This window comes from Corvus moneduloides, chromosome 1, assembly GCF_009650955.1.
Source record: "Corvus moneduloides isolate bCorMon1 chromosome 1, bCorMon1.pri, whole genome shotgun sequence".
In the NCBI taxonomy this organism is placed as follows: Eukaryota; Metazoa; Chordata; class Aves; order Passeriformes; family Corvidae; genus Corvus; species Corvus moneduloides.
In genome coordinates this window covers 149,426,189-149,451,677 of record NC_045476.1, presented here as the reverse complement: position 1 = coordinate 149,451,677, position 25,489 = coordinate 149,426,189, and the positions used below count along the sequence as shown (strand labels likewise).

The 25,489-nt window shown below is 33.9% G+C and overlaps 1 protein-coding gene across 1 annotated transcript in view; it reads left to right on the top strand.

Moving 5' to 3' along the window:
• The window catches only part of CSMD3 (CUB and Sushi multiple domains 3), a 611,488-nt gene that overhangs the window by 349,689 nt on the left and 236,310 nt on the right, over positions 1-25,489 (top strand). The window contains 5 exon segments of the mRNA XM_032131786.1: positions 439-765; positions 8,590-8,784; positions 13,014-13,153; positions 17,908-18,094; positions 20,539-20,727. Of these exon segments, the coding sequence (XP_031987677.1) occupies positions 439-765; positions 8,590-8,784; positions 13,014-13,153; positions 17,908-18,094; positions 20,539-20,727 (1,038 nt within the window).

Here is a 25,489-nt window from a genome sequence, read left to right as displayed (position 1 = left end):
CTTGTCTCTTTGAGGCGTCTTAATTTCCTGGGCCTCTGCATGAACAATAAATGATAAGGGCACTATTGACATTTTTGCCCCTTTAATGTGCTCAGTGGGAGCTCTGCTCATATAAATAGTTCTCTACAAGAGAAAATAAGTGGTGCCAAGTGATTGTTATCAAGGGTAAATTGTAAGGACTGCCATGGTTTTCCAATGCAACAAGAATGTTCTTTATTTCTCGTGGGCTCTGCTTGGGAGGTAGTTTTATTGAGAGGAAGGGAATATGAAGATGGAAACAACAACCTTCTTTCCAGATTCACATATCACCACAAATAATGAATTATTCAGTTGAAGCAATCAGCAAGTTTTAAGATCTTTTGCAAAAACATTGCACTAGAACAGTCCTTATTGAAGTGTTTTATTCTGTTATCTAATTTATCTCTCTTTTTTTGGCAGTTCCTTGTCTTTCCAATTTCACTGCACCGATGGGAACAGTTCTTTCACCTGATTATCCAGAGGGATATGGGAATAATTTAAACTGTATCTGGACCATAATTTCAGGCCCTGGGAGCCGAATTCATCTCTCCTTTAATGACTTTGACTTGGAATCTCAGTTTGACTTCCTTGCTGTTAAAGATGGCGACTCTCCAGATTCCCCCATAATTGGAACATTTACTGGTGCTGAAGTTCCTTCTCATCTTACCAGTAATGGTCATATTTTGCGTCTGGAATTTCAAGCTGACCATTCAATGTCAGGACGCGGATTTAACATCACTTATAACAGTGAGTATTTTTTTTTCTTGTGTGTCTGTTTTATTTTCAACATACAGTCCAGGAGATAAGCATAAGTATTTAAAAATGACTCTATGGTAATGGACCTTCAAGCAGATTCTATATACCTAAATATTCCTAATTTAGGTGTTTAGATTATTGCTCAAATACTGTTCTAGGGCTGAAAATATGTATATAGTTCTCATTTATGGCTTTAGAAATCATTGAGATATGAGTGTTTGGAAGACTGGTAAGTCAGGCCAGTTCTGAATTGTATAGTAAGACTTCATGAAATTTGCTGACAGCGCAGTTTGTGCCACATAATATTAATCACCACCATTGCCTGTACAAAACTGTTGTTCTTGAAAACTCATATGTTCAGATGTGAACATTTGTAATATCCTGGAGCTGATGGCTGCAGTGTTTGCTAGCTCCTAATCACTGCAGTTGAGTGAGCACCCATAGGAACTCTTTGATGAGTCAAACCAAAATAGACTTGGGGTTTTTTTTGCTGTTTTACCTTTGTTATTTACTGACCACATAATAATTGAAGGTGATATTAAATATCTTCTCCAGTACTAAATACCACTGGAATTTATTCACCTTCTTGCTGGCAAAACTGTTACATTTCTTCTGAAACACATATGAAGATCTGCCTACCTTGCATTGGTACCAAATGATTTGTCATTTATTCCATACTAAAATCCAGCCAGGGTATATTCCCATCTAGTGCAGACATGGTGATGCAAGGCCACAGCATGAGTAATTGCAAAATACGGTGTGAAACTTTCCTGGGAGCATATGCAAAATTAAATTTTGCCACTCTAGCAGTATCCTGAAATATTAGACTTCCTGTTATGTGTAGAGCATGATAGGAATAAGAGAGCATCTAGTACAGGCTTCATCGTATCCTTCAGCCAGAGCTTCTCCACCTCATCAGTCCCCCCACATCTGGATATTTGGATTTCTTTCTTTTTCTTTTTATCTGATGGTAATGGTAGCAGAGTAGTTTTCCATGCCAACAGATAGAAAAAATAAGCAAAATATGATAACTATTTCGATATTTCCAAAAGTCTGATGTCATGTGTAACTAGTCCCCTTCCTGTCTTTCTCCCTAACATCTGAGAGTATATATATTTCCAGAGGCTTACTTGAGATGTAAGAGAATCTACCACAGCATGATTCGAAGGAGAGCATGTCTCTGTCCCAGAAAAATGTGTTACCTGCTGGACTGTATGGAAAAAAACTTTGTATGGAAAAAATACTTTGTATGAAAAAAAATACTTTGTTGTTTAAGCTTTTTTGCTCTAAAAAAACCTAAACTAACCATTAAATCAAAGAGGAAATGAGAGATTAAGTGAGGTTGGTAATTGAAAGATCCAGACTCCACATTTTTCTCAAACGAATGTTAACAATTTATATTATATTAAATAACATTTCAAGAACTAAATTCCCCTGTCACTTTTTACTTTTCTCACATCATCTTTCACCTCTCCATCTTTTTTTGGTTTGGTTTGGTTTGGTATAGGTTGTCAGTATTTCAGAGAACTCTTTATTAAGATCTACATTGAACATTGCTGTCTGAATAGGAAAGATAAACTGGCACCAGATTATTCTGTAAACATTGTTTTTCTGGTATTGTCTTATATTTCAGCTCTCAGCCCTCTGATTCATCCTCAGATCATTTGTCACAAATGTAGAATGTAAGCATGAAGAACATGTGGTATCTTCTTATGGGTTTCTATAGGTACCAGTCATCATTGCAAACTAACCTTTGACCGGTAGCTGCATATCTTAGTACCATAACTAAATATTGGAAAGTCAGCAGTTATTCAGACCTACCGAAATATGTAATCAGTTATAATGAAAATGGGATATTGAATCCATGTTTCTTTGCAGAAGTTTTCACATTTGCTCTATATTTTCTTTTTTTTTCATGTTCTTTTAACATTTATAACAGTTCTGCTTATTTAAAGTTTCATTGTGGTGTGCTCAATGCTGTCAAGCTTAAATCTAGTAATGAGAAAATGAAAATCAATTATTGGAGGATATAAGGTAGTATTCTAGGATAAATATTAAGGCTGTGTATAATAGGATTTTCTCAAGTCATCCCATTTTGCTCAACTAGAACTAAATATAGGTCAGTTAATGTAGAATTTATCGTAAAAATGAAAGATGTAGAAGTTTAGCATGGAATACTCCTTATATTTAGTTTTTATTTTGAAATAAACTAATTCATCGAACACTGTCAATACTTCAGATTTAGTATTTCAGTGACACAGAAATATACCTACCTTACTTAAATTCTGAGTCTTTAAAAACTTTTCAGGCTTCCTTGGGCATGTAGTAGTCTAATCATGTCACTAAATTATGCACCAATAGTATCAAGTGATACAATTTTAATTTTATAGAGAAGCCACAATCCAATTTTTTTACCAGTTGTATGATGAAACCAATTAACTCTGAAAAGAATTTAAAGAAGTGTTTTACACATTTGAGCAATTTAACACATTGATATTTTTATTTCTTTGCATGGGTGCGTTTGTGCATGTGTTTGTTAAACTCTGTAGCTAAAATCTACTTAGAAAAGCAACAATATCTCCAAATAATGTCTCTACTATTTCTTCAGTGAAGACAGCTGCAATCTGATAAATCACAGAAGTAATCTTTCCATATTAAATAGTTTAAGGCCAAAAGAGATGATAAAAAAAGGAGTGAATAGAATTTCACTCTGTCTTAGCATTTGTAAACCCAAAGTTAATTAAAAATATCCATTTTCTGCTAACACTTCAGTCAATATATTCCAACCTATCAGTCTCCTTTTGCCCCTTTCAAGAGTAGAAACACTATTTCACAGAAACAGTACATCTTGATCAATCTTTTCTAATAGAATATAGGCTAGTAATGTAAATAACTTCATTGATGTTTATGAGGTGTAGGATAGAGAAGAATAAAACTGCATTGCTGCTACATAATCTGGTTGTTTAATGGTATTTCTCAGAAACTATTTTAATGTGCGTATTTACTTTTATTACAGAAACGTGTCGTCTCAGATAATTGTTTTACTTCCAGTAAAATTCAACATAAATCTAACTTTTGTTGGAAATAAGCAAAAATTAGATTTCAAATGTGTCATCTTTGAGTTATTTCACTAAGCCTAACAAAGATTTTCTAATTAGTTAAGTGTTAGGACTAGATAACAGATATATTTGACTTGAAAATGGATGATACAGAGAATGTTCCAATAACCAAAGGAATAGCAACTCAAAAGGCCGTGATTTTCTGTTTGGAAAATGAGGCAGAAGAGTGTTTTACTAGGTGCAGCAGAACACAGGGACATAGCAACCTAAAACTACATTGGTTTAAGTTGCTATGGAAATGCATACTTACAACCGATTCCTTGTTTTCCCTTTATATCCCAAACTCAGGAGCTGTTAATATTTCTGGTGCCTATGAAGATATTTATAAAGTCAGTCATAAGCTGTATGCATTGAACTCCACAGTTCAAGGGAAAGTATCAACCTTTTATCATATTTGTGACTCCTTTCTGAATGCTTCCCACTTTATATATATACCTTTGTTTAATTACAGAGAACAGAGCTAGACATAGTATTGAATATAGTCCCATAAATTATAAGCAATAAATTTATATAGTCTCTTTGCTTCAGTCTAATCTATCTGTTCTGTTAGACAAAATGCACGCATTAAGTGCTGTGTCACAATTGGAGGCATGTGACAGAGAATGCATATTTACTTCCCATGACAAAGGAGTTAATGCAGAGGAGACTAAAATTTGCTAGGTCCATCCATGGGCAGGCATTCCACAAACCAGACTCATGCTATCCTCCCTTTGGGCTGAGGTGCATGAGTATTTTGAGGTGGAGAACATCTTCCAGATTGCTTGATTTATGCTAGCGGGTGGACTTCTTTGAGCTGTTGCTCATTGATTGGGGTGTAGGACATGCTGGGCATAAGCTTAGACCTGCTGTTTGTCGCTATGTAGATATTTTTGTTACTGTTTTCATTACAGCTGTTTAATTGTGCTAGCAAAAACCTTATGAATTACATAGCAGCCTGACAAAGGTCAACTATGGGCCTCTGACATCAGCCTAATTACTTGAGTCATTTCAGCTCAGTGGACAAAGGCACGGACAATCCCAGAGGATGTGTTTATATCCAAAGACTGATTTAGTGTGGTTTATTGCTGTGATAGGGTATGTTCATCACAGCACATTTTTCCTGACAGTCGCTCCTGTTAGACTTTTTCAGTCTCAGTACTTCTCAAGCTAGAATTCTTCAAAGTGCAATGTACTACAAAGTATGATGGTACTGAATGAGCCACCACTTGTTTACACACCTTTAAATAATCTTTCACAATCGTCCTTATTATGAAGTATATTATTTTCTATTCTCTTTTGTTTTTTCAAACTTTTGGTTTTTCTCTGATATTTTCTTCTGAAAGTGCTACCTTTACTCCAAAGTTTTGCTACACTTACCAGCTAAAACTCTTGGCAGGGCAATCCACCAAAACAATTAACTGTGCCAGTGGACTTTCTGGCCCTATTTAAAGGACCTTTCCAAGCTGGCTTTAGATGATGTAGTGGTTTGGTCCAAAATACTCATTACTGTTTACCTTCTGTGAGATAAGAATTAGGAGAAATGCAAAGCAGGCACCAAACTTGAAAGAATATAAAGAAGTTTATTAACAGACCTAAAAGAAGAAAAAATAAAATCATACCACACCTTCAGAACTCTTCTCCTCCCCCCACCTTTCTCCCTTCTCCCAGTGACAATGTAAAAAAGACAACCCTTGAGATGTTCAGTCTGTTTACCACTTCCATAATAACCTTGTTCAGTCCATTTAGGAAGAGGAGTCTCTCTTGTCCATGCTATGAACACATTATCACAATGAGACAGCCACCCGGGTTGGTTCTCTGCTCGCATGCGAGTCCCTTGCATGACTTGCAGCTTTTCCCACAACTGCTTTCGAGGGTCCACTCTTGAAATTACTGGGGTAAAATTTTAAGGTTGAACTGTTCAGAAAAAAAAGTTCTCTTCACCCATCTCTGGGAGCATTTTATCTCTAAGAACAGAGGCCCTTCTCCTTCCCTGGGAGCAAAAGGTCTTCTTCATCTTTAGGACTATCTCTAGGAGCATCTCTAGGAACTGAGGTTTTCTCCTTTTCCATTTGGAGCAAAAGTCCTCATTGCTTCCATCTCTCCCTGTTCAAACTTCTCATGAAATTACAGCTGCGTCAGCATCTGCCTATCGCAGCTCAGGTGCTTTTGCTCACAAGTACAAGTTGAACACTCCACCCCCCATGCCTTCATGAAATTACAACGGGTACTCTGATATATCACAGCTTTACGACAGAATTTCAGCTTTAAGCATCTCCTCTTTCTCTTCCCTCAGGTTTTCAGCTCTTCACAGCACTAAAAGGGTTAATCTCACCTAGGCCTTGCAGCTGGAATGCGGCTTATCGCAGTGGAGAGGGGGGAGATCGGAGCCGCTCCAGCTGCCCACAGCAGGGCTGGGGGGGGAGGGGGGGGGGGGGGCGGGGCGGGCGTGGTCCACAGGTGGAACAGGGCTCATCGGCTACAGGATGGCCGTGCATGGGGCCCGCAGCCACTTGTCCCAGCACCAGAAATGAGACAGAGAGACTCTGCCTCGGAGTTTCCTATTCTGAAGTGTGGATGACAGAGGCGGTCACAACTTTAAGTGGCTTAAAGAATTGTCCATATTCAAACTGGCCAGCTGATAGGTTCTGTCAGATTACAGAGGAAGCTGTAAGCACCCCTTTGCAAGAACATCACTTCCAGGGCTATGCTTGCTAACCCATGACAGATGAGATGAGTTGTGATTAGCTACATTCCTGCCTTCCTATCTCATGAGATCTCTGCAGTTCCTTCCCTTATATTTTTGTTTGGTTTTTTTGTTTGTTTGTTTTGTTTTTAATGCAAAATGAGTATTTTAATATTCTTCTGAGTTAATAGCAGAATATCACCATCACCCTGATATATGTATATATTTCCTGGCATTTTTCCTGATATTGCTTAATATACCTGTGCAGTCATGGTAGCTGATGAGTATAAATGCCAGGAAAACTGGATCTCCTCTTTACATGTAATAGTTCATAAGGAACTTTTCCATGGTTTCTTTATTTATTGATTATTAGTAAAATATTAATTTATGATATACCCATGTGTTCTTCTTTTAAGCCTAAGGCTTGTAGTTAATATTACAGCTCCACCATGAAGCTTTTTAGAAGTATCAGCAGACTGAATTGTGCTCATCAAGTAATGTAACTGTAGCCAGGCTAGACTAAGAGAGTGACTGCTGTTGGTGGGACAGATTGTCTTTCACTATCTTGCCTCCCAAAGTCATTCTGTGCAGTACAATTGATTTCATAGGAGCAGCAGTGGCAGCAGTTCCTGAGCTGAAATACAGAGCAATTAATTCATTTTTCAGCATTAATAAACTGGTGTCACACACAAACAAGCTAAAACTGGAGAAAACATTTATCTACATTTATAGATAACAATATTGAAAATCTATCTCTGGTTGTCTGAAAGTAGTAAGAAAAACAGACAATCAATGCCTTCTCTAAAAGTGATGACTGTGAATAAAGTATTGGAAAAGTTTTTGTAACTCCTCTGAAAAAGTATGGGAATGCATAATTTTTAATGCCATCTTTGAATGATAGACAATTATTCAATGAAAGCACTATTTTCATTCCCAATATATATCTGGCATTGCCTAAGTCAAAATGTCAATAAATAAATGCTTTCTCTTGTCTGTTATGATTTAAAACACCTCTTTAATGGAACATCTGAGAAATCTTTCTGCTAAGTTATTTACATAATACTTTTTAAAAGAGGAAAAATTCATGGGGGGATTTGTATATGTTTTGTCTAGCAGACGCACCAGTAAAACTGCAGGGAAAAAAGTGAAAATCATATTTTTAGGACTTTGTCCATTCAGGTGTCTCCACATGTAAACATATTTATGAAGATACAATTTGCAGTCATCATATGTGAGGAAGGTGGATATTTGTTCTCACAGAAAAATCAACATTTTAAAAATGATGAGATGTATGTGCAGTATTCTTCATCAATAAAACAACAAAATACAATAACTAATGCATATAATTTAAAGATAATGCTACAAATATGACTTTTCTCATTTTTGGTAGGAAGATGGTCTTTCTTCTCCAAAAGCAAGGTATATTCTGTAGTAAAAGACATGAACAGTCTGTGTCATAGTATCTACATGTATACAGGGAAATCGTTTTTTTTCAGTTAACCCAGACCTAAACTTGAAATATTCAAAGTTTCAGGTTTTTTTTTCTTTGCCAACATAACCGTTTTTGTCACTGTTCACCAGCTCTCAATACAGGAAACAAAATAAAAGATGGTAGGATCAAGCCCATGAAGGTCAGTATGGCTCAAATGGTGAGCTAGTGAATTACATAAACAAAAGATGAGTAAAGTTTTTGTATCATACATAGATGTTTGCCCTGCCCTTCTGAAGGAACATTCTGTCCCATTGTAACATTAAATAGGATGGGTGTTGATGGAAAGAAGAATTTAGCTATCCCTGAAATCTGCCAGCAACAAGCTGTCCAAGCTGAGATTCATTCTGGAATAACTTTATATTTTAAGTCATTAAGTATACTGTTCTACATTTTCTGCAGTTGAGCAAGTTTTTGTTTCTTATTTTTCCCTTTGTTTCCTAATATAAATTGTTTGTTCTTACTAGCAAACAAAATCTTAAAAATGTTGTCTTCTTTGCAAGAGTTCTATTTCCTCTCCCACTTTTCTTTTTTCTCTTAAAAAGCATTTGGACATAACGAGTGCCCGGATCCTGGAGTCCCGATCAATGCTCGGCGTTTTGGTGACAACTTTCAGCTGGGGAGCTCAATTTCTGTTATATGTGAAGAAGGATTTATTAAAACACAAGGAACTGAAACAATCACTTGTATGCTAATGGATGGAAAAGTAATGTGGAGTGGACCTATTCCTAAATGTGGAGGTATGTAAAATATTTCTAATTCAGAAGAACTTGATATAATGCATTTCAAATTGTCACCAAATGAAGTTGAGATTTTTGCAAATGAACAGCGCAGTGCTTCTGTTCTTGCTGATACAATATCAGATTAGAATGAAGATGTTGATTCCTTTGGGTCTTCGGCTATGGTATTTAAAGCTGTTTAAGATGTTTTAGCTCTCTGTTGCAGTACTTGTGTTTCTTCTATCCACAGTGACTCCTAGGCTGGGGAAGAGTTTCTTTGCAATTGATTTTTCTTTTTATAGAAATTAAGTACTTTCATACATTGCAGCCTAAAAACACAGTGTTATACATAGTTCCTTAGACTTGTTTATACTAATTGACACTAAAATATAATCTTTTCTTCATTACTTGTCTATACTCTAAGATCTTTGTACCTAAAGGGGAAAAAAAATAATTCAGCTGTTTGTAATGATTAAAAAATTATTTAATCAATAATAATATAATCACTGCTTTATGGTTTGTTAGTTTCTACTTTAAACAAAAGCTTAGTTCTTATTTTCACTATGTGACTGCCTTCCTGACAAAATTTGCACAATTTTAATACATTAGTGTGACTGCTTATAATATGCTTTGCATCCATGTTTATTTTCTATGATGAATGATTATTGTTTCATAGGTATAAGGTGTGTCAGTTTCACTAGACAAGATAGGCTATAATACCTTTTCTTTATTATAAGATTCATGGATCTGTACAACATTGCTAATAAAATATAAAGCTGCATTTTCAATGTTACATTAAAATCTTAAATTACTGGGAATATTTTTAAGTGTCAGTCCATGCACAATGATAATCTGATCCATAGGTGATCTGAGACTCTGAGTGGAACATATGTTGAAATCCTAAAGTTTGAGACACAGGTATATTTGAATTAGATGTTTTTTATCAGCTGTAGAATTAGATGTATTTTTTTAATTTACGATAAAAAAGGAAGGCAAATGAAAATATTTTTAAATTAACAATTTAGTTTGGTCTGTTAGGGTGTTCAGAAGTTTTATTGATTGTGTACGCCTTTGTCTGTAAAACAGAGTTGTTTGATATAAGCTCTACTAATACCTCATAATTTCATTGTCATAGACATCAAGTCATATGCATAAACTCCACATACTGACTAGGAATGTGACTGATTTCCAGCTTTCCTTCCACTTCAGGAATGCCAGAAATTACAGTATGCAGGAGGGAACTTTTTAATAATCTGGTGCAGATGAACAGGGTCAACATACTCCTTTTTCAGGGCAATCCTGGCTAGCCTCTGCTGGGACTTCCTCCCAGCCCTGCCCATGGCCCAGGATCCTATTTCAGCTCAGACAGTCACTTGATTGCTTGATTGTCACCAGACCCCTTTACTCTAAGCAATTCACTCCTGCTCACATTTCTCAGGTGGAGCTGGATCTGTCTGTGAAGGCACTAACTCAGTTTGTGTGCGCGTGTGTGTGTGCGCGTGTGTGTGCGTGTGTGCGTGTGTGTGTGTGCATGCAAGTGATCATCCCCGGTTCCTGGCTTCTTTTCTTTAGTGGAGGGGTCCTGCTTTTGCTACTCCCTGACAATTTTGAATTTGGGACTCTTGTTGTCATGCCTTTCATCTTTCCTGTGTGAGGGCTATATGGAGGATTTTCCCATAATCTCTTGTAATATTGTGCTGCTGTACCCATGCTGAAGCTCTAACCTTGGTCTTCCTGCATAACTCCTGCAAGGTTTAATATCCTGCCATTCCATAGCATTAGTGAAAAGCTCTTCAGAAAAAAACATCTAAAACTATGAATCTACAAGATGTTTAGTAATTCTGTGAATAGCCTGTTATCCTAAAAGCTTTTTTCATGCTCACATACAGAAATTTCCTTTTTCACCCCCTGCATCTTGCTATACAAAGAATTAAATACAAATGACTTTGTGGGAATTCTTAGATCAGACTAAGATTTTTTTTTTTTGCTGTTTGGCATATGTCTGTGTTTAAAGAGATTCTGCTTGATAACAACCTCTAGTTGTGTTATATTTCTAGAGTTTCATTTTGAATAAATGGGCATTGGGTATCAATCTGTCATACAACCATCAAATAGAACTATAAGAAAGAGCAAGGGATTAAAATCAGTGTAAAAAAGGTCAGGGAAACAATCCTTTGGCAAGATGTCTGGAGAGCTTTATTTTCTAAAAAACAAGGCTCTTTGAGATAAGCCTAGTAGCTCAGCTATTCTGAAGGGAACTACTCCTGGGTTTAGAAAACCAGCATGTGATGGTGAAAGTCAAATAAAAAAAATCTCTTGAATATTTATCTGCAAGAGCCAAAATCAGAGGAAGGTAAGAAACATTTTCTTTAAAGAAAACCAGAAACAAAACACTCCTAAATAAAAAAGATAAACTATTCCAAATTTAGGCGATCTTCCAGTATGCATTATTTTTAATGCACTATTCATAGGAATATTTTTGTAATAGAGGGTTGGAGCTTTTTGTATTGTAAATGCAACCTGTGTCATGAAAATTTGGTGAGAATATGGAACTTTGTACAAGTTTAGTTATACTGTATTCTAACTATGGGAGTGTACTGGCTCAGAATAAGGCCACCTGGTTCCTATTCTTGTCAATATATTTTGTAGTTTACGGGCTGCATACATATTATGAATATTTAAAAGGGCGTATATACAATAAAATATAGGGATTATGAATGCTGTAGAGTTAACCTTCTGGTTGTTGAGGTAAATATGAGTTTAAATACCTTCTTGTTTGACTGGCACTCTTTACTGAAGGTAGTATGCAAAAGAGACTCTAAGGTAAAAGGTGAGAAGCACCCACTTTAAATCCATCAGTGAGTAAAAAATGAAGCATACAGCTGCATATTTAGAAGTGTTTGCAACATACTGAATTCTGAACTCTATAACTTCTAGAACTCTATAACTTCCTTTTCCCTGCACAGTAGGGGAAAGATGGAACATTATGTCCTAAAAAAACCCCAAAAAATCTATTTACAACAATTCATAACTTTAATATAGGATCTTGGTATTCTCCTGAGAAAAATGAAGAACAGAAAAATGTGTAATAATTCATGGTCTTCAACTTGAAGTTGTGTCAAAGAGAGAAAAATTAATCTATTTTTTGTAATGGAGAAGTCCATAATAATACAGACAATGATATATTCTGTGCTCCTTTGTCTAAATGAGCAACCAAAAGGTTTTGCTGGCTGTATTTGGTGAAAAAATCACAACCAGAAATTTAATAAATAGCCATGTTTTTGTCAGAAAATGTTGTATATTTTACACTATTTTTAGTAGAGACACTAGTTTGTCAACAGTACAGTATGACCTTTCCAACTTCTTTGCGATACACACTAATAGGAATAGTCAGCTATGACACATAGCTTTTTTTTTTTTTTTTTTTTTTTTTTTTGAGTAGCCTTGTGTGCATAAAGACCACTGGAACAATGATTTTATTAAACTCTATGGTGCAGCTTTCTCTTCCTTCAAAGTAACATGCTTCTGCTCTCTAAATGGAAAAGGCCCTGGGTGTCCTGGTGGATACCAAGTTAAACATGTGTCCTTGCAGTAAAGAAGGCCAGTGGCATCCTGGGAAGGATAAGGCAAGCTGTTGAGCAGGTTGAAGCAGGTGATCTTTCCCCTCTGCATGATTACTGCTTCCAGAAGTATATATTACAATATTTATATATATTTTCCAATTAAAAAATATCAACTAATCTTTGTAAGAATGGTAAGTGTGTCTTTTTCATGAATGAGGAATTTGAACTGCCAACATGCCAAGCAAAATGTATGTGGTATGACAGTGGATTCATGTCACAGTTAAAACAACAGTTCTCTGGTTTCTAGCTTTATACTCAGCTGAAACTAGCAAGTTTTTCAAGTCTCTCTGTCCACAAGTACAAGCAAAAATAATGACACTTTGTAGAGACTATGTTTTGTTTATGTTCTTCAATGCAGGAAAATGTATTATACACATAAGAATACAGTAGGGAAAAAATTTTTTTCAGAATTATTGAACAGTTTGTTTTGTCTTTTTATTGTCTTAATTCAGTTATTTCCATCTAATTCTGAACACCATAGAGCCTGTCAGCTTTGAAGCCATTGCGTCTTCCTGCAACTGGATTTTCAATCTTTATTCATTCTAATTGTCCTATATTGAGAGTGATAATTATGAATTGCATTTAATAAATTTGGATTATTTACCTTTCTCTTTGTTTCACTTTTAGCTCCATGTGGTGGGCATTTTTCATCTCCAAGTGGAGTAATCCTCTCTCCAGGCTGGCCAGGGTATTACAAAGATTCCTTGAATTGTGAGTGGGTGATAGAAGCTGAACCTGGACACTCTATCAAAATTACATTTGAAAGGTCTTGGCTAATGTTTTTCTTATTTAATGTTTTCCAGTTTTTACTCAGAAGCAGGAGTTATTAGCTTTATCATAATATTAATTTGCACTATCTCTAAAGTCAAATAATTGTATTATCATGTAGGACTTTCTGAAACTCCTTCAGAGCATAGATACTATGTTCAGTGTAATTTCTACTTTGATGTGCTGAAAAGCATTTGAAATTTCTACCCTCTTGCCTATATTGAAGCCTGTTTTGCCCAGTTAAAAATGTTGTCTATTTTTAAATATTAGTATGTTTCATTTGCTTGTAACTATATTGCTATGATAAATTGCTAAGTTCTTTCTTTTCCCTCAATATCACATAATCTTCAACTCTGAAGAATTGAATCAACTGTGAAAACGAAATTAAATGCAGCCATATTTTTATCCACTCTGAATATTTAATTATCATATCAGCTGAGCTAGTGTTGTGAAAGGACTATGTGCTCTCAGGATGGAGTTCCAATGTCCCCAAATTACTGCAGCATTCCACTTTTCCCAGACTGATGTCTGTTACTAACATCCCTTCCTGATTCAAAGGATTGAAATGTGCTGAGCACCTTACATTTCTCATGGTAGCAAGATGTTTGCATTTAATTTGAGCACTTTATCAGAAAACAAGACAAAAAATGCAATAAAGAATGCTATTCTTCTTATGTTTTAGATGACTTTTAATTGTAAATATTAAAAAAATTACTTGACAATCCAGTAAAAAAGTGCCATTGATTTTGAAAATTATAGTGTACAAATATCATACAAGTACTTTTCAGTTGATCTATATGCAGCATGTTTTGACTAGGCCTGCTCACACTTGACTTAAAAGAAGGTATTTCTTCATTTTAATGCAATTCAAAAGTTGTTTTTTAGCATGGGATGAAATTCATATTCTCTTAGCAAAATTTGTCACTGTGATAAGATTTTTAAAACCTTTTCTTTAGTACTATAGCTTACACTATATTAAAGTGTTCATGGAACAATATAAACAATCAAAGGACATGTAATATGTGCACTTCAAAGTTATTTTCTATCCTTACCATCACATGAAAGTTAGTCTTCCAAAATCACTAGTATCTCACTTAAAATAATGATTTGCCAAATTTTTGCCAATTAGGATACAATAAAAATTTCAGTAACTCCCCCTCCTGCCTGAAACTTCTGTTAAGTTTTTGAAAAGAAAATTATCATTTCAAATAGTTGATTTTTAATTCAGCAATTAATTTAAACTACACATTTGGTGTGGACAGTCATTTCAAAGTAAAAAGCATTTGCCTTTGTATTTGCAAAATACAATGCCAGCTGCATTTTTTCTTCGCGCCTGAGTTTTACTAAATCTGACAGTATCTTGCATACATTTTTTGTTCGCAATATATTAATGCCTTGTCATAAAATTGCACAACCTCTATTACTCTTGTAAGTAAGATCAATAAGAACAAGATGTGGTCTCTTTGGATCACAGAGAAAGCTTCTATCCTCTTTATAACACTTTTTTTTTTTCCATTTGCTGCTTATTTTTGACACTCTCATTACTTGTCAGAAATTGGTCTGATATGCATACTGCTCAGATGCAGCAATCCAGAGACGCCCTACTCACATATAAATGTTTACTTTTATGTATCTTTGTGAAGAAGTACACTTAAAAATACATCTAGGTATGTTCACACAGATGCACTTAGATCATATATAGTCTACGTCTGGATGCAAAAGAAAAAGTTATTCTATAAATCAAATGATGAAAGAAATCTTTATAGTGTAATAAAGAAAACATTTATGTAAAGTACTGTCATTTTTTTATTTACACATTGTTATTTTTCACAGTTTAAATTTGCATTCTGAGTCCATTTATCCACTAGCTTTTTAAAGACTCATCCTAGTCTTGGGCTACCCTTGTTTCTGCTGCTCCTGCTTGCAAATTTTCAGCTACACTTTCTTAAAAGAACAGGATAATTTTTTTGAAATATACACTTTTAAAAACTATAGCCAAATCAGTTTCTTATACAATTAAAAAAAACCAATTCATATTTTGCCCAGTTCTTTACATTTCAGCTTTGTCCTGAAAAAACACACATACTTTTTCTAGCCTTGTATTGGTGCAAATACCAAAACTTCCACTATACGTGTGGTTATTTGAAAGGCTTTTAATTTCTGGTCAGGGAAAAACATTTATAGTACATGCTCTAGAACTTTTAAATAATTTTTGGATTTCTAAGTTTCCCACTTGCAGAGTAGTTCCCTTTTAACCTTCCCATCTTCCTATATCTTCTCTCTTACAACATTGGATAGGAGAAAGGTTCTGCATTCCATGACTGTATGCTAAAGTGTTCCTGTGCCAAGGAGATAGAGACATGTGAAAGAAGATTCTACACATAAAGCAAATAAAATAACTATGAACTTTTGTGCTTTTCAGTGTGAAAAATAACTTTTCATATATTGTTATATGATTGTGCATGTATATTTTAAAAGTTTATTCTCTGTTCTACAGGCATAACTCAAGATAGATAATCTGTTGGTTACTTTTTGTTATTAAATCAGTATCTTTTTAGGCTCAATTGAAAAAGACAGAAGCGAGAAATGGCAATGCTATTCTTCGTCTGTAATGAAGTGTTATCATGAAGCCTAATTATAAGTATTTAAATGTGAGAGATGCTGATAGCAAACCACTGATTGGAGTACTAGTCACACTTGTCTCTTGAGCATATACTGTGCAGCAGGAAATCCTGACACTGCATTGAGTTGATAAGGGTGTCTCTTAGAAATAAAGATGTGTTTTATAAATATTCAGGGACCTTTATCTATTCGAATAAGGCCTCTTAAAAAAGTGTATGTGGCATCACCTGTGTTAAAACTTGTTTCACTCCTGTCTGCTTGTGAGTCCTCCATAAGATTAGATGTCACATAGCACTGAAGACATCCAGGTTTAATTTAACAATAGTGATCAGTTAAGTAGGAAGGAAACATTGGTAAGGGTCTTACATGAGCACCGGGTATTTCTTAGTCAGTTTTCTAAAAGCCCCTACTGTTTTCTCACACCAGAGAAAAAACAGTATGTAAATATAGCATGGTATGTTGAGCATCAAGAGGAGAGATATTGAAGGAAAAGTGACATAAGCATCAGATTTATAAATTAAATTTAAATTGGACCAGGTTTTAGCCAAATGACCAAGCAAAAGCATTGAACATAATCCCCCCTTCAAATTTGTTTCAGTTCATCTCACTTGAAAGTGGTTCTTACATTTTTGGGTGATTTTTAATTTCTTTCATCTTCATATTTTTCCGCTGTTTGCGGTGGTGCATATAGACCCGAGTACTTTTGAGAGGATTTCTTTTATGTCTTTGGAGGTTCAAACTTACATTTCAACTTGACTGGCGCTGATAGTTGCATTGCATTATAAGGTCTGTGGCTTTTTACACCTTCTGTCTAAGTATGCTTTTGATACAGGTGCTAAGAAAGCTAAGCAAGACTAAATGATCTGTTTCCAAGATTTCTCTCGTGTTGTATGGATTGCTGGGAAAAAAAAAAAAAAGAGCAAATTATTGCTTAGTAGCTTTTCAGCAGCATGTCATTGTGAGTTCATGTGGGAACTAACAAAACCCAAAATTTTCAGTTTTCCTGCTTCTAGGATTATCCCACTTCATTTCTGTAACTGTATTTAGTGGATCAGAACATCAGTAAAAGAAAACACATTTTTTAGATTTAATTTGTCTTCTTGTTCTTTTGCCAGACTCCTTTAGATCTTTAGGATCAGATTAATGGGACGTAAATGCTGAAATACCAAGTTCCTCAGTATATTGGCTTTACTCATGCAGTTCTTTGAAAGGATTTTACAAAGCTGAATTAGGCATCTAGTAAATCAGAGGGACGAATTAAGACTTACCTGAAGGGTCTTTGTAAGATCCTGCTGTTAATTGTTGCTTTTTTAATTCTGAAAATGTTTTTCAATAATCCATCAGAGTCCATTATAAAGCAGTATGATTGATCTAAATTCTGTCATAGCAAGAAGCGATAAAACCACTGTCAAAATACCAGACAGGTGTTTGGAATGGCTGATACCATCTAAAACAACACAAGCGAGGAGATATCTAGCCAGCACTATCACATGCAGCTTTTCCTTGCTAGGGAGAGCACACATGCTATATTTAAACAGGCATTTTGTTTTTCAGTGCTTTCTAAAAAGGATTTTTAGTTGTGGGGTTTTTTTTCCCATAACTTCTGTGCCTATTTTGGGCTGAGTCTCAGCTGGCAGAAAGCCACTGGAGTCAAGGGTCAAGTAATTCTATCCCCTGCTTATAGACAATTGTAAGGTAGGAACTCCAGAGTGTGATTCTTTGATGTTACAAAGTACCCCCTCGATGATATTTGTACCAAATGGATCAATAAACCCTCCATATAATTTTAATTGATTCATTGAAAATAGCAAAATAATTTTGGTGTTATAAAATAGCATATGCAATTAATATTAATCTTTATTAACAAACTGTTTCTGGCTTTTGTTTCCTGCCATACAAACCAGCTCCAGTATTTTTAAATTTATTTTGCATCTTTCTAAGGAACTAACCTGAAATTTTATTGTTGCATAAAATATAAAGGATAATTAATATTATTGCATTGATACTGCAAAATAGATTTGTGGAGAAAAAATATTGTCAGGAAAGGCACATAGTTTAAAATATGGGTTTATAGAATTTGTTTTAACTGTCTCTTAAATTTGTGCCTCTGTGTGTTCCCACAATTCCAGATTTTCAGACTGAACTCAATTATGATGTTTGGAAGTTCATGATGGGACCAAACTTATTATCTCCACTTTTGGGATCTTACAATGGTACACAGGTCCCACAGTTTCTGTTTAGCAGTAGCAATTTCATGTATCTTCTGTTTACAACTGATAACAGTCGTTCTAACAATGGATTCAAAATTCACTATGAAAGTAAGTAATCTGTGTTGTATTATTTGATTTCCCTTCACCCTCAATGCTTACCTCAGTACAGATGTCATCATGGGTAAATTCCTGTTATTTCTCAATCTGAGAAAAATTTAGTAATGTTAAACTGCAAAATGGATGACCATTAATTTTATTTATATTTAATGTCATTGATGTACTGCTCTGTGCTTTAAGAATCAAAAGATGAAAATGAGAAGCCAATACCTTTCTTCTGGTGTCTGCTTTTATGTCTTAATATTCTGATATTTTATACAATACATTTTTGTGTGTGTAAAACGGCATGAGATAAGAAGGATTATGCAAATTTAAGAAAATAATTGAATTAGTGTTCTGATTAATGTATCTGCAGCTCTAACTGAAGGTAGGGGGAAAATGCCAGTTTATATAATGACTTGAAAATCAAGAAATTGAATTGGCTAATTATGAATTTTTAGGGTTCTAAAAGCCTGCCTATCAGATTTTTTTTTCTGACATATAAATATTCTTTTGTCCGTATTATATTCATATAAACTATGCTGCAGAAAGTATCTGTAAGATTTCATACTTTATGAATCATTAAAATTCCTACAAGTTGAAATATTACAATTCAATTTACATTTTGCTTTTCTAAATATAACTTCTGTTTTAATAATTCCTACTTATATGACAAATAATATTTTTACTGTAATCACTATCTGATTTGCTTAGTAAAGGTCATAAGCACATTGTTTGTCCGTTCCTGTTTCATACTTCTACTTGTTGGAATTACCACCAAAAAATTTTCAGATGTTCTTAATTTTTAACATTATTTTTTGCAATTCTCACTATTGCTGACCACTAATGATAAGGATATTAAAAACAATATGCATGGAAGTGGTGTTGTCAGATAAAATTTGGATTGATTTGAACTCTAGTGAATGTTAAATTCAGGCTGTTTATTGAAAAAAATCTATTATTCCAAAATGGTTAACTGTCCTAGCATTCATCCCCAAACTTCCATTTGTATCATCATCTGCATTATGAACAAGTGATGATTTTGTTAAGTTCTCATCCATGCTGAAGTTTGAAGGAAAGCTATCTTAACACATCAGGAAAACTAGATTAAGACTGCCAGCAGCGACCACTAAATTTGTAGAAGGACTGAATAATGTTAAATGGTAAAAATTATGCTTTGGGAATGTGAACAGAAAAAAGAGGAAATCTGCACTTCATACAAATAAATAATGTTTCAATTAAAGTTGGAAAGGAAACCTGAAATTTCTTTATAAATAAATTCTTGAATTTCATTATTAAAATCCCGTATTTTTGTAAAATTGATTCACACCCTACAGTTCTCTTTACACTAGTGGAGAATAAAAGCTAAATTTATGCTGTCAGAGAACATTGAAAATATATATTCTTAATATCTGTACACAAAATAAACAATTTTCAGCAGTTGCTTTTCTGTTTAATAGCCCCTGTTTATGCACAGAAGTCTAGTATTCGTTTTATTTTTGCTTAATTCTTACTGGTTTCTCATCTTCTATTATCCGGTACAATCCAATTCTGTTTTCCTTTTTGGGTATATGAATAATAATGATCAATGGTCTCCTACTCATCATTTCTCCTCCCTTCAAATATTGTATTGAAAGCTTTTATATGGTCTTAATTTCCATGCTAATTATATCTTTCCACACTGAATTTCTTTGTAAGGAAGGATTTTTTATGACTTCTGTGTAGGAATAAAAGGAACAACACCCATAAAAAAACTTGCACTGAATACTTCTTATAATTTACTAACTTCAGTATTATTTGTAGAGGGTTGGAGTTTTTTTCATTATTATTTTATAATGAACTTCTTTATATGAGCTTTTATATGAACATGTCAGTGGGAAATAATCTAAAAGGTTTCATTTTCTAGCACACATTGAAATTCCCTTTATCAAGTCAACTTCTCTTTACTCTTTTCTGCTATTCTTTATCTTCTCAATGTCTCACATATCACATAACACTAGGTATAAGTGTGATTTATGTAAATAATTGAACTATGTAAATATTTAAAATATCAATATCAAAAGAAATGAAAATAATTTTAGCTATGCTAGCAAATTTTGATCAGGAAAATATAAAGGCTGAAAATCAGAATTTTGATTATCAAATCATCAATTTTTGGTCATCAAAACTTTTCAATATCAGCATCAGGTACAAAATCATTTGATGTTACTGAGACAGCATCAAACTAAATTATGTGATCTTTTTCTTATTTTTTTCTGCAGCAGTGGCAGGATTCATATTGTGATCCATATCTTGTAATGGTAACACAGAGAAGAATAGTGGAAAGATAATTCACAGTAAATGTGTAATAGTGAAGCCTTCACCTTCACTCACATCACAAGAAATTAATTAATTAATTTAAAAAAAATCTACAGTTTATTTAACTTTTTTCTTTTCTTTTTCTTTTTTAAATCTAGGTGTAACTGTTAATACTTACTCTTGCTTGGATCCTGGCATACCAGTGCATGGACGTCGTTATGGACATGACTTCTCTATAGGTTCCACTGTCTCATTTAGTTGTGATCCAGGTTATAGGCTGAGTCATGAGGAGCCTTTATTATGTGAAAAAAATCACTGGTGGAGTCACCCACTCCCAACTTGTGATGGTAAGGATTAATAGATTTAGTAGAGAGTACTTTAAAATATACAAATTTTGCCAAACTATTTTTAGCCAAAATGAGTTAAATGCCAGAGGCTGTAAAACCTATATTTTTAGGAAAGAAAAAGAATAGTTCGAAGAAATAAATGTCATATATCTCTGTGATGAGACATATAATCATAAAAAGCTAGAGAATGATATATAGTTATTTAATTCTGCAGATTACTGAAGGTATGTCTATTTGAATTGATGTAACTGTGACCTAACTGATTGCAAAATTTGTGTATATCTTATTGTAAAGCACTTATTACAGCCTACAAATATTTTTGTTTGGTTATCCATCTATGGACACAGATTGCTGACATACAAAACATGAAATGAAGTTTATTTGTACCTGACTCAAAAACTGCATTTTCTCCTGTTTCATAGTGATCATTGTGTTTCTAGCTTGTTAACAGAACTTGACACCCTTCAATCACCGTGAGAATTTATTAGGGCCACATTATATCTAATGATTATTAAACTAGACAAAAGTGGGATCAACTAACAGGTCTCCACCATATCATTAAATCTGAAAAATTACCTAATATTTTCAGCCCTCTCTTGTAATCTGAATTGTTCATTTTAATATTTTCCCAGTTGGGGTCATATCAAATATATGTAATATTAAGAAAGTAGATCGTAATGTTCATTAAATTATGTTATTTAAGATGTTTTGCTCCTTAAAACAGTTTCCGTCCTTGGAGCATGATACATTTTTTTGACGTTAAAAATGTTTTTTAGGAATATAGAACTATTTAATTCCTAGGGTAGTATTTAACCAAAGAAAGTCTCCTGAGCTTTTATGAGGTACAGAATATACATTGATATTGTATTTTCTGATACAGTTCTTTAGTGTCTCAGGACACTAATTTTGAAAGAAAAATCTGAATGAAGATTGATGAAGAAGCTCACTGAACCATGTGCGATTTGCCATATGGAAACTATTCATTTCCACTGTATTACTTTATTTAAAAAATTTGTAGGGATTTCCTTTGCCTTCACATTGTTTAGTTAGGAAATGCTTTAGGTTTTTTAGATTTCAGTAAGTTGAAAGTGTCAGTATATGACAATACTCAAAATCTGTGGTGGTAGAAAGCGGTAAGAATGATCACATGCCTGAAAGTGGCCCTCTGTAGCTCTGCAAAGCCCATTTTCTAAAAGATCTGCATCTCAGTCAGGTTGTTGCAATGAAGAATGCAGAGTTCCCACGGTTTGCAGTCAGGGGGGACTATATTTTGCCGTACTAGGCCACAAAACTAAGATGTGTTTTCTCGTGGTTCATAGGCACTAGATGGTGACCATGTAAAACAGTATAAACACACTCCCTATGAATACTGTGCTCTGTTGTGAAATAAACTTACATAAGATAAATTTCTTCTTAAAGATGCTGAACTAGTATGCAATTCATTAAGTAAATGAGGTTTCTTTTTCTCCAGAGCACATTGCTAAATGGCAATTGTCCATTCAATAAATATGCTTTAAAGGTAGGATTTAGTACACTTATTCTACTAAATTTTATCAGTTTATGGTTGATATAATTTTAATTTCATTGCTGAATTTCTTCTCTGGGGGAATGTTTTTTAAAACAATCCAGAGCCCTTGCACCCCAGAGAAAATAGGGCATTTTCCTAAATGGGCTGTTCTTGCATAAACTACGAATATGGGTTTGTATTAATCATACCACTAATAAACACATCAGTCACTATTACTGCACATTCAATATGTTACTCTGATGGTTTCTGAGGAGACAAGTTCTTTTTTGGTTATTCTTTTTGATATTTTCATCTCTTTTTTATAATTACATTATGTAGTGATGTGGAGACAGGCCATGATAATTGTGCAGATAGGTCATGACAACTCATGAGTTTGTGTAGTTTGGAGAAATGAGTACAAAAGGAAAAATTTTAGACTTCTTAAAGCAAGTTCTTCCTCAAAGAACGTGGTGTTGACTGAAATTCTATTCTTTGAAGGAAAGTAATTTTTTCATTATGTGTTTGATGTTGCACAGGTAAACATCACCAAAAAAAGAGCTAAAATAGATGGTTATGAGCTTTGCGGAGAAAATATTGCTTGTATTGCATTTATACCATGCCAACTACTAACTATATATGATTCACTTTTTACCTATGTATCTGGAAAGCTCTGAATTTTTTAACTGTAATCACCACCCAGTGCTTAACTAAAAAGACCAAATTTTGTCTTATAATGTCCCTTCTATACAAATACTATAAGAGAATTTTTGCTTTTAAGCTTTGAATATATGTGAGGAACCCTATTCTACCCAGTATACAAATCATTGGAATAATCCCATCAAAAATTACAGGAAAATTAATGTAAAAGTTAGATATCTAATTAAGAGTGTAAAGTGCTCTTTATTCCCGTCATCATAACATGAAATTGAATGCTAATAGATAATCCTTATTCATTACTTGAATTAAAAATAAATATTGTCGTTCAACCTGATCGTCATTTACTTAAGAAAATTAATAAATAGAATGAAAATAATTCAAGCAAGATAAAAAACCTTTAATGCTTATATTGGAAACCCCTAGATGTCCAAATGAATTAGTAAATATGACTTATGCAGTATACGAGGAACGTATTCAGGGAATAATGCAGAGGTGTTACCTCCTTTCTGTTGACATCTCTAAAATAAAAATAATACTTCCATTAAAACACAGATGTTAAAAAACCTGCTTCAAATATTCAGTGTGGTAGAGGCCAGAATTGGAAATGGAGAGCACGTCTGGTCTATTTTAGATTTAAATAAGAAGGTAAAAATGCAAGTTTATATTGTGAGTAATCTAGGCTACATTAGATTCTATTAAACTAGTCTCTTGTGGAATATAACTCAAGTCCAAGGTTTCTTTCTTGAAGCTGAATATGTTAATTTGATGTCCATATCCTTATTTATTTACCCCTGCTGAACTACATCCCATTTTAAGATGCATTGCATTTTCTAAAATTTGGGAAGACAAATGCTGATGTTTCTTGGTCTATAAAACACAGTATGAAAGATTCAAACTCTAATTCACTGTTTCAATAATTTCAAACTATTTTATATGCCACTTTTATTATTCAATTGCACAATAAATGAAAATCATCTCAGAAATAAATTTTTAGTTGGAAGTTAGAGTCAATTAAGCAAATGAATGTAATGAGGCCTCTGTGTGTTTGTTCATATATATATTTGTATTTAGACTTATATATCTACACAAACATATTTCCATATAAAGAGATTTTTTTTCTTTTTCTTTCTTTGCACTTCTTTCTAAACTAGCATGTGTTATTAGTCTTCTTTGATTATGCTTGAAATCTAAAATGAATTGTTATTACTAATCAATTATAATTGTGGGTTTTCTCTTCTCATTACTTCTGAAAACTAAATAGTTTTAAATTATTAGTATTAACAACAAATTGAACTTAGGGAAAAAAGTTTTGGTTTTTTTCTGAAAGCTTGTCTTCATCTTAAGAGTATTTTATCTTTCCAGAGAAAATTGAGATACATCATTGTATGTTAGTGTTTGAGTTGTGGTTAGTGATCTATGGCTAGTCTCTTGAAAAATCTCTACATAAGAAAATGATAGGTGATACCATTTGAAAATGTGAAAAATGCTGATTTCACAGATATCACCATCTTCAATCAGGCTCAAAAACAGTGGCGTTTTTTTGCTGAATTACTAGTGAACACTCTATGTTGAAATACATCGAAAAATGCATTTATATATATCTTTATCCATTTCTGTATGTATATATATGTATTATTTTCACTTGATTTATTAAAATAACTGATATGTTTTCTTGATATTTTCTGTCTTTTTTGGATATGGGCATCCCCTTCCTCTCACATCCAGATTTCTTGACATTTCATATCACCATAGTCTTCATAACTCTGAGACTGACTTGTGTTACATAAAAACCAATTAGTTTTAAATAGATAGTAGATTGTATTTGTAGAGCTCAGGTGACAGCAAACATAATCAGTCGTTGTTGAGTTTTATTGTAATGTATAAAAAGCAAAATTTAAGAGGGTTTCCTGTGACTAAGCATTAAGCTAGCTATACAGGATGCCACCTGCAGGAAGAGAATATACAAACTGACTTCGGCAGTAAAATATAAATATGTTAAAACTAGAACAGAGGGGATGTAATAATAAAATGGAAAGAAAAAACAAACAAACAAATATAAGCAAACATGTCAAAATCTAATGTGAAGTGTCCTAGCAATATGTTTCTGTAGCATAGCTGCTTGACAAGGTAGCTAAGTACTTGCAATTGTTAATGCAGGGATTTTAGAGATGGAAAACATATCTTACTGAAGTAGATTAAAAAAACCTGTCTCATTACTGATCCAAAATCATAGATTCTTATGTGGTTTGCCAGCCTACCACAGTGAGCCCCAAAAAGGAATAAAACATAATGACAGTTTAGCAGAAGATCAAATGGGTAAAAATAGATCATGAATAAATTTAAGCTAGAAATTATTAGGCTATTTCTAGTATTGCAAGATTGATTTCCTGTAACAGTTTTATAGTAGCATGAAATATGGCCTGAAGTGGAACTTTACTATGAATGACACAAGTCAAGTGTTTTTATTGCAATTATTCATGTACTTTAGGGATGAAGCACAGCCTGCGTATCTCCCACTGAGACATGAGTATCCTGACTAAAGATTCTGAAATTGTTTTGGGCCAAAAATTGCTTTCAATATATATTGGGGCCATTTTC